We start from the raw sequence: 10,432 nt of genomic DNA, 5'->3' as shown, positions 1-10,432 counted from the left end.
CATTTCATTTTTCATGTGACCTAATGCACCTAGCATTGCTTGATTTGTGTGACACCACTCTGATACCTGGTGTTATGTGTGCAAACTTACTTGGGGTATCCTGATGTTGCTTGGTACCCCACTTGCTGATGTCCTCTATTGCACCGTCTATGGCATCCACCACCAGGGAGTATCCTGAATAGCCAGTGCAGTGTAAGTGTACATAAATATTGGGCATCAAGCCATCTCAGTTAAAGAAAAAAAAAGGTAACTTTATTAGACTTCTCTTCCTCCAGCACGATTATCATAATGGTTGCAAGGTATTTATATACATGGAAAACACCAGACTCCTCCAGCACTCACTTAGCAGCAATAAAATATTTCTGGCAGTTCACACACCCGAAGTTGTAGGTGAAGTTGTTACACAGCATCAGTCAGAGCTCATCATATACACAGTCACACGGTAGATATGGTTCAGAGTTTTGTGCATTACTCTCGTGCACACCATCCCCTACATCAGGGACCCTCCATTACAACTTTAGCCACACAGCCTTCATGCAGCGACCCCCCCCCCCCTCCTCACAGTATATTGGTACTTTCCAAGAGGACTCTTTTAATGCGGCTATTCTCAGGGATTTCTTCCCTACAAACTTGTAGTCACTCAATGTCTCACAGTACTCCCCTGACTGCAGGGTCCAACCGTACTGCTGCACATACACATTTCCTTCTATTTAGGGGCACAGTAAATGACAGATTCCCATGGCATATGGCCATGAACCTGTTAAAGGCAGAGTAGCATGAGATCCTCTACTGCTAGAACAGCTTTGCGAGATGTTCGACTTTAGCAGACCCCTTTACGAGTAACTTCTTACGTCCCACAGTACACGGCTGCACAGGACTTAGGCTCAGGTAGTAGCAGTTGTTGATGGGTGGAGAGGACAGAACACAGTAGGAGGTAATGAGCAACTGTTCCCCCTTTTTGCTCATACAAATGTTCCTTTGTATCAGCTGCCACACACTCACCCCTTTCAAGGGTCTCTGTCAGCCAAAAAGTGATGCCTCTTTCTTTTGGGCACGCTCCGCCAGACAAAGGCTCACCTATCCTTAGGACCTTTGGTGTTAGGGACCCCCCTCCCTCTTGTCCACTGTCATCCAGGTGCACCTGTCATGCAGTACTGCATTCTTTCATGCTCTCCCCTTGCACTGGGACTCCCCTCCTTGTCACAATGAGGCTTATTTATTTAATGGTTGGTTGCTGCCGATTTGCACTTTTACACTTTTTGCAAATTCTCATTTAAGCAGCAAGTCTGCATTTCAATGTAGATCCAAATGATGCAACTGCACAATCTTTGATTTTAGGTTTTAATCATTGTGTTAGGAGAAATCTGTACAGTGTTTGTCACGTTTAACATGTGTTGCTAAAAAATGATTTGTTTCTAACACTTACCCTGTACAGGGCTGCCGAGAGGAATTCAGGGCCCCGGTACAACAACTTCACAGGGCCTCCCTTATAGTTGAGCAAGGTAAAAAAATTTGCGCTGCCGTAAAGGTGACTGTGGGTGTGTTCATACAATCGGGGGCGTGGCTAGCAGGTGAAAAACGCTAGGCCACCCTCCTACAGAAAAAAACCTGCATTGTTGTGCACTCCTGACTTTCAGGACATCTAGCATCATAGTGTAGTATATAAATAATGCAGTGTGTATATAAAGAGTTAACAATCTTGGCCTGCCCCTTACACTGGCCAGAACAGTCACCAAAAATTGGGATTTCCTACTAGAATCACAACATTTCATAGACTGTCCTGCTCTCTCCTACCTATTCTTGTCACTTTCACCACCTGTGACTGCTGGTTTCTTTAGTTGTGGCTTGTCTGGATCCTGGAATGTCGGGGCCCTATTTGGAAAAAAAATGGGTACATTTTGAAAATTCCAACCAGCCTTCCTCCAGCCCCAACAGTAAAATAATAGTATTTCCATTTAATAAATTAACCTAATTCTCTCCCTGAAAACAGCCCCAGCAATAAATTAATAGTATTTACATTTCATAAATATACCTATTTTCCGCAACCATCACTGCTATTAAATAATTCATAGTCACATTTAATAAAGAGACCCCATTCTCCCCAAACTCACCCCCACATTCAATAGCCCCCAAACCACCCCATCTTAAATTGATAGTCCCCACGATTAAATTGCCCCACCATTGCCCCACAAACAAAATAGCAACCATTATTTAGCCACCAACTACCTCACACACACTACATTGCTAAAAGGCCCCTGTGCCATCACACACACAGTACTGTGCCCCTTCATCATCACCACGCAGTACTTCCTTATGATCACACTGTGCCTTCCATGCTGCTTTTCCCTCCTTCACCTGGCCTCCCTTCATCACACTGTGCCATGCTGCCCCCCCTTTTTAATCACACTGTGCCATGCTGCTCCCCCCCTTTTTCAATCACACTGTGCCATGCTGCTTCTCCCCCTCCCCTTTTTCAATCACACTGTGCAATGTTGCTTTCACACCCCCCTTTTTCAATCACACTGTGCCACGCTGCTTTCCCCCCCCCCTTTTCAATCACACTGTGCCTTTCTCCCCTCTTTTCAATCACGCTGTGCCTTCCCTCCCCCTCTTTTCAATCACACTGTGCCTTCCCCCCTCCTTTCAATGACACTGTGCCTCCCCCCCTTTTTCAAACACATTGTGCCATGCTGCTTTCCCCCCTTTTTCAATTACACTGTGCCTTTCTCCACCCCCTCTTTTCAATCACACTGTGCCTTTCTCCCCCCCATTTTTCATCACACTGTGCCTTTCTCCCCCCCCCATTTTTCATCACACTGTGCCTTTCTCCCCCAACCCCCTTTTTCCTCACACTGTGCTTTTCTGCTTGCCTCCCCTTGCCTCCGTTCCTTTTACTTACCTTTGCATTTTCTTCTTTTATCTCTTTTCTTTTCTTTTCATTTCTTTTCTCCTGTCTTCTCTCCTCTTGCTTCTGTCTGGGTCCTCTCTGCGCTGCTCCTCACTGAATGTCGGGCGTGACTTGATGACGTCACGCTCGACATTCAGTGTGAACAGAGCAGAGAGGAAGGAGAAGGGACGCCGGTGCCATGATCATGTGACTATATGTTTTGGGTTTTTTTTAACTACCCAGCTCCCCCCACCAATGAACAGGGCAGAGGCCCTCACGAAAAAAAAAAAAAACACAAAAGGAAAAAAAATTTGTGAGAAAGCAAAACAAAACTGTCTGCAGAGAGGGCCCAGGCCGGGACCCCTGGCATGCCCGGGCCCGGGTTATTTGTACCCCCCCCTCTCTTGGCGGCCCTAATCTTATATATACTTACCTGCTAACTGTCCCAGAATTTCTGGAACTGTTTGTTCTTATATTTCTTTATTCTAGTGTGTTCTTTCCTCCGAACTTCTGGAATGATGAGGAGAGAGCTATGCCTGGCACTCAAAATCACAAGTCATGTGTCATGAGGGTATACTATCTGCCTTCTAATATGACCCTGGCAATGAACAATAATCCAGCTTTTCACACTCTCATTTGATGTAAAATATGACAGTTTGTGTATCTGGGGGAAGTGCCACGACCGCTTTACAGGTACAAGACTCTAGAGGGCAGATTCAATTCTCTGCATTGTTCTTTAGAACAACTCGGGCTGCGCATTATTACTGTTACTACGGTAATTTCAAAGCAGATTTTTTTGCTTGCGCTCACAGAGCTGTAACTGTAGTAACGGTAATAATGCACAGCTATTACTATAGTAATGGTAATAGTGCGCTGATCACGTTGTTCTAAAGAAGTACGCAGGGAATTGAATCTGCCTCAAAAATTGCTGGAAGCCACAGGAGAAGAGGACAGCAGCAAAGGGGTGAGTACAGGGTTGGCGTTACTACTAGGCAAACCCAGGCAGTTGCTTAGGGCGCCAAGGTTAGGGAATGGCTTAAACACTCAATGAGTGACATAATGTCACTCATCCAGTACCTGAATTGTCATTCGGGCCCCCACACACTGAGTGTTAGCGCTGAGATGGAGGGGCAGGGGCTAGAAGCTTCTTACCTGTGAAGTTGTAGGCTGCTGCTCCTCCATGTCGTAGTGGACTGGGTGTGGTGCTTGGCTATGATTTCACCGTACAGCACCTCAATCCCAAGAATAGAAGATGTCGTCCCACCCCTACTCCACACTAGGTAAGAAGCAGAGGGGTGTAGGCCCTGTGTGATTTTAATTGTTATTACTGAACAATGCTAATCTTATCAGATGTAGCAGCTACTACTGGGCATCTCACTATGCATTGCTGTTACTTATGTGTTATGCAATATATAAGCAGCACCATATTAAATGAACATATGCGAAATATACCATTAACAAAGCCTAACCAATATTTATTTGAACATTTCAAAGACGAGCATGACTGTAGAATCACAAATTTCAGATTCATGGGAATTAAAGTAATATAACCAAAAAGAAAAGGGGACTTATAGACAATACCATAAAGCTAGCACCAAGTACAAACAGTCTCACAACAGACAGAGATCTGCGGAGTTTTAATTAGATGACAGGATCTCGTCATCTTTATTATTAGCATTGGTATCATTAGATATTAGATTTATTGTATCTTTCGAGTACATCTGTAATTACTTTTCTTTTCCATTATTTATCACATATTTCCGGCCACCAGAATTCATACATTTTCCTTTCAATAATCACTCACTATGCTTCCGTATCATATCTTTTTGTTTTATAAAGTGGGCGGTCTAATTAAAGTTTTCAAAAGTCTACTTGCCAGATCACACATATGATGAAGAATGAGGCACCTCCATAGCTACATGAAGTAATTAATTGTATATGAGTTATTCAGTTCATGGAACACATAACCTGCATACTGTAAAATTCTTCAGCATCCTTTGGGAGGGTCGGCCTCCATGGCTAATCTATAACAATGTACTAGCTCTACTAGTTTGAAAAATAGAAGGTGGTCACATGACGTCCAATTTGGCTAAAGACTACCTATGTTAATATGTCAAATGACTCATCCACCTCATCCTCAATCCCTTCATATTCACTCTGATTTTCCCTACACTATACTCCCCACCCCTTTCACCCACTCCTCACAATTTTATTTCTACATTATTTTACAGGAACTGGAATTTAAGTTATCAGTTTCAAATTAGCTGGTGTATCTTCTTAATTTTTATTTAAACACCTTTATTTGTGATGGTAGCAGTGGTCGAAGTGGGGATGTATAAGGTGGTATGCCTTACCCTTACTTCTACTGCTGTCTTAATTGTAAAAATATAAAATTGCATTCAATTAGATTCTCCATACCGCCACTACTAAATTTCCACTTCAACCACTGGATGGTAGGGTAAGTGGCACAGACATTCATTTTCTGTATGCTCCCTTTATTTCAGGGTTCCTGTATTGTGCTACAAGGCGAATGTTTGTTTCAAAAGTTTGAGTAAAAAGAAGTCTCCTTAGAACATCAGAGATGTCACAGATTTCATCTGTATTTTCGATGTGATGAAAATGGTGGTTAAGCCACAAATTGCATTATGTCCCAATAATTAATCAGCATAGTCATTAGTAAAATAGATGGCACTTGCCTTAATATTATTAGGAGTAAAACACATTTCCTACTACAGTTCCTCTTAGTACAGTGGTGGGCAACAGGTCCTTCCTGCTTTATTGTCAAATTTGTTTGTTATAGCTTGTAACACTTGTTTATAATGTCTGCTGATATGTTATTACAGATAGGTGTCTCTTTCCTTGATTAAATATATTATTTCCACTTTCTTTTTTTGCAAAGAAAACAGTCTAATAAAATCCAACAGGAAGCTGGTGTATCACTCCCAGCCATACTAACAGACATACACATAAGCCTATCAAAATCACCAAAATAGGCAGCAAGCAAAGCATAGCATATAACTCACACAAATTAGAACCATTGCTACAGCAACCAAAAGAAACATATAGAGAAGTATAAAACACTAATAGCCATTTGCCCCTAAGGATGCCAGAAACACCGGAGAAGCAAGTCTATTACATCCAAGCACCTATTTCTCTTATTTCAGTTGCCAGAACATTTTTTTATCTGAAGATATTTTTTTTTATGCACTTAACCTATGTTTTTGGTTTCACTTTTTATTAAACTCACTTTTTTGAATACAAGTACCAGACAACAAGTTGAAGAAAGAGTATCCTGACACAAAAGTACAATGAAATTGAATAATAAAAAAAAGGGAATAGAAATACTGTAGAATTCGGCAGTAGATATTTGCCAATAGGTTGTTAATGCCGTTTCATGCATTATTTCATTAAGGCTGTCATGCTACTCCATACCACTTTAGCCGAGAATTTCAGGTTCTTGTGACCAGCACAGAAAAAAGAATAGGAATACTGGGATAGAAGACGTGCACTAAGCACACGGCTCTGTTAAGGACTGTGTTTTACATATGCATGGAACTACTGCATATTTTGCAATGCTCCTTTTATTTCCTAATCCTTTTAATATTAAAAGTGATGCTGCACGGTGGATGAATGCGGAGCAGGAGATGGTAGTCTACCATGTCACCTCTGCTTTTGGGTGCAGTAAAAATCAAATTTTGGACCAATGTACAGTTATAAGGATGTGCACACTGATGATGTCCATTCAGCAAGTATTTAAAAATAATCTGGCTGTGGAGGTGCAGACGTGTTTGCTGACACTCTTGCCACAGATCATTTTTGCCTCCATGAACAAGTTTACCCTATACTGGCTCTAGACTAAACTTGAGGAGTTAGAGAACAGATCCTGGAGGGTGATTTTGATGCTCTGGGAGTTAGGAGGGTGATGTATTTTTGAGCATTAATCTTTAGTAATGCAATTCGTTGCTAGTTCACTGTATTAAGAGGGCCTTGCTCTATTGACTAAAGGAGCAGAGTCAGCAAACAATATGCCAAGATTGGTTTGCGGTTTCTTATCCTAGGATGTCCCTAGCACACCGGGAGGCTACCCCAACACCACCACAGATTAGGTATCTATGATGGCTCATTTGAGTAGTCCAGATAAGTATTCTTACCCTCAAAAGCTGAAATACAGTGCTCTCTTTCACTCAGTGCACATGGAGAAAACCGTCTATTTTCAGCAAGGATCTTCTGGCCCTCCTTGAAAAACAAAATGGCCCCTCTGCTCCCTGGTCTCCAGAACCATAAGGCTCATTAGTGTGCAAGGGGCTTTTGGGTCATCTTGCTGCAATTGTAAGGTGGGCTTTTTCAGGGACTGGAACTTGCACTCCCCTCCCACACATTTACCTCCTCTAGACATAGGAGCCTCTAAGTGCTTTATCCACAACCCCATGTCCAAATGGGGAAATAAATACAAATACTTACTAAAACAAATAATGTGTCATACCCGAGCCTTTTGGCCAGAACTTTTTAAAACTATCTTCCGGAAAGGCCAGAGGAAAGAAAGATGTAATCACCTTCACTGAAGGAACAAGTCACCTTGGCTTTCTGGCAACTAGCCTCTTGGTCACAGGGCCATTTTCCCGTGTAGGGGTTACTCTTCTCATACCACAGCCCTGTAGATTATCCTTTCCCCATGTAACTCCTCTTATACCACAGCCCTGTAATTATTATTTTCCCTACTTACTCATACCACAGCTGATCCCAGACCCCCACTTCCCCGTCATATTAAATTAGTGAAAAAATGGCACTGGCGCGGAACTTGGTAAAGGTAATGTTCTTTATTTTTTTGTGGGAAAATGAGTTGCACATAAATATGATTTTTTTGGGTGCAAACATTTTACATATGCAAATAAGTCCAACTCTAAATTGCTCCATATATTGTAAACTTTCTTATGTAATTTGCATAAAAGAAGGACGAAAAGTATAACATTTGCTATTTAAATGGTAAGTGAATTGCACTTTAGTTAGGTAATCATAAAGTGAGATTTTAAAAAAATTAAATTCACAATGAATGATATGTATTTATTATTATTAATTATTATTATTATCATTATTAAAACACCAGAGGATAAACTCAGACGGCTAAAAAGTTGCCTTAATATGTTCATCGCTCTATTTGCCTCAACTAATATGGCTATTTCGAGCACCCACATGTGATAGGAAGCGTAGAGAAGCTTCCATATTGGATGAGGCAAGGTGTCATTCTACTATAGACTGCGCTTCGTACAGGAGATGGACGCAGGCAGTGGTTTCAGCGGAGATTCAGGCGCTAAAGTGACGGGCAGTGCGTCGACACTAGCCCAGGGACCTGAGGAGGTCCTGCGCTACCGATCTCCTCTAGTGTCCCGCTATGCTAGCCGGGAGATGGCTTTCAACTTCAGCGACAGCAAGAAATTCCAGACATGGAGAAGGTTATGGTTGTTTCTGGCGCAGGCCCAGCGGGTAAAGTAATTGCAATCCAGATTTTGGTCATCCACACCTTGCACAACATGTGCAGAATGAGCCATTCATATTAGAATACATCTTATCTTTAATAGATCTGTGAAAGCCATGCAACACGTGTGTGCTGTGAAAAATAACACTCATGCTTGTAAGAGCTGATATAAATACTTCAGCTAACCCCATAATAATCAGGGTCCTCTTATGTTCAGTTACATATATTTTTAAACTTAATTATTTGTTTTTTAATGTAATTATTGTATATGTATGTACCGTGATTTCAACACATCTGTAGTCACTGCTGATTTTTATTTTAGATCTGGCAATCTGCACATCAGTGCATGGCAGCATTTCTGAATTAGTACACTTTTTAAAATACATGTCCTGTTAGTCAGTCTTTTTTTTTTTTTCTTTACACGGAATCTCCAATTTTGCTAGACTTTGGACACACTCAGACAATTTTACATTTCAATGAATGTCACAAGGGCTTAACCACCACAGACAGCTAGATATATACATATACACACATACATAAGCAGCTGTTTATTGAACAGCATGGCAGGCTGTCTCTAATTAGTGTTAAAAACAACAAAAATACCAAACATGGTTCAGTCGGCACTAGGGCTGTGCGACGGGTGACCGCCCAGGGCGCAACGCTGAAGGGGGGTGCAATTTAGGAATATTTTAGGTTAATTTGGTTAAAATTGATGGCTAGGGGGGCGGCATTTGTCTTTCCTGCCCCAGGCGCTAGAATTCTAAGTTACGGCTTTGGTCGGCAAGATAATTTAATCCGCATACCCCTTAGTAAATCTCCCCCATAGTCTCTTAATACGTGGAATGTTTTGAATGTCGTCTGTGTATTAAAATTGGGATTGATGTTTTAAACCCTGTTTAAAACATAATACAGTTTGATTTGGTTTGGCCTTTAGTTATTGCATGTCTTAAACACCACACATCTCCCCTATGTCTCACTTCTAAGGATATCTGAAAAACATGAAATCTTTCCTCACTCACCCAGTTGCACTCCGCGCAATGGGACTGCGCTGGGACAGTAGTATTGTATTAGTTAAGGATTGTTATGAGAAAAAAAACAGTGGGAATGATCTATGGGAAGATTTGTAGTGAACAGATTGATGTACTATATTGTAATGATATGAGGGTTATATATGGTAATTGCACCTGACTATGGCCTTATCTGTGTGGAGTTTGTATGTACTCCCCATGTTTGCATGGGTTTCCTCCCACACTCCAAAAACATACTAGTAGGTTAATTGACTTATTAAAATTGACCGTAATATCTCTCTCTCTCTCTCTCTCTCTCTGTCGGTGTGTGTATATTAGGGAATTTAGATTGTTGTCTCCAATGTGACAGGTACTGATGTGGATGAGTTCTCTGTACAGCGCTGCAGAATCAGTGTCGCTATATAAATAAATGGTGATGATGATTGCACGCTTAAACTTGCAGAAGTTAATGTCCCTACACAAAGATACTGTATTATCTATGTTGACTATTTTAGGTTTGGTGTGTAAGACTATAGGTATGTTGAGACATTGTTGTATAAGTAAAATATACTGTTTGATACATATATATCTGCATTGTGAAAGTGTTTTTTATGCAGCTTTGATACAGTAACTATTAAAAAAAACTCAGGGTTGTATGTTATGTAAAGTGTTGGAAGGGACTGGAGTCGGCGTGGCTTATAAGGTTAAGTGTGAAAAGCGCATGTAAATATATATTTATTGCTTTCTCTGGGTTTTGGTATAAATTGTTGGGATATCTTAATATATTTTTTTTTATATCTACTTAATGCAAGTGGTTTTTGAGAGGTATATGTAATGGTTTCTCTATTGTAGTGTGTCGCCTGAACGTTAACATCTTGTTTTTATTTATAGTCAAGCTGGAGGTGGTAATAGCTGTAGTTTTATTTTTAGTCTCTTGCTCTTCCCAGACTTAACCTTTTAGCTGCAAAGGGGTTCTCTTACCACACTTCAAATGTTTTTCATTTTCATTATGTAGACATAGCCTTAAAAAGTGAGCAATTGATAGTTTTAGTTTAGACCTGTAGG

General features: G+C 41.0%; 1 protein-coding gene across 1 annotated transcript in view; it reads left to right on the top strand.

The window, feature by feature from the left end:
- The first annotated feature begins 8,112 nt into the window (after positions 1-8,112).
- ADSL (adenylosuccinate lyase) overlaps positions 8,113-10,432 on the top strand; it is a 33,299-nt gene continuing 30,979 nt past the window's right edge. The window contains exon 1 of the mRNA XM_075183002.1: positions 8,113-8,368. Coding sequence (XP_075039103.1) covers positions 8,159-8,368 — 210 coding nt within the window. The 5' untranslated portion in view covers positions 8,113-8,158. The remainder of the gene's footprint in view (positions 8,369-10,432) is intronic.

This window comes from Mixophyes fleayi, chromosome 8, assembly GCF_038048845.1.
Source record: "Mixophyes fleayi isolate aMixFle1 chromosome 8, aMixFle1.hap1, whole genome shotgun sequence".
Classification (NCBI taxonomy): Eukaryota; Metazoa; Chordata; class Amphibia; order Anura; family Limnodynastidae; genus Mixophyes; species Mixophyes fleayi.
The sequence above is the reverse complement of the archived record's forward strand: the minus strand, read 5'-3'. Positions and strand labels throughout refer to the sequence as shown.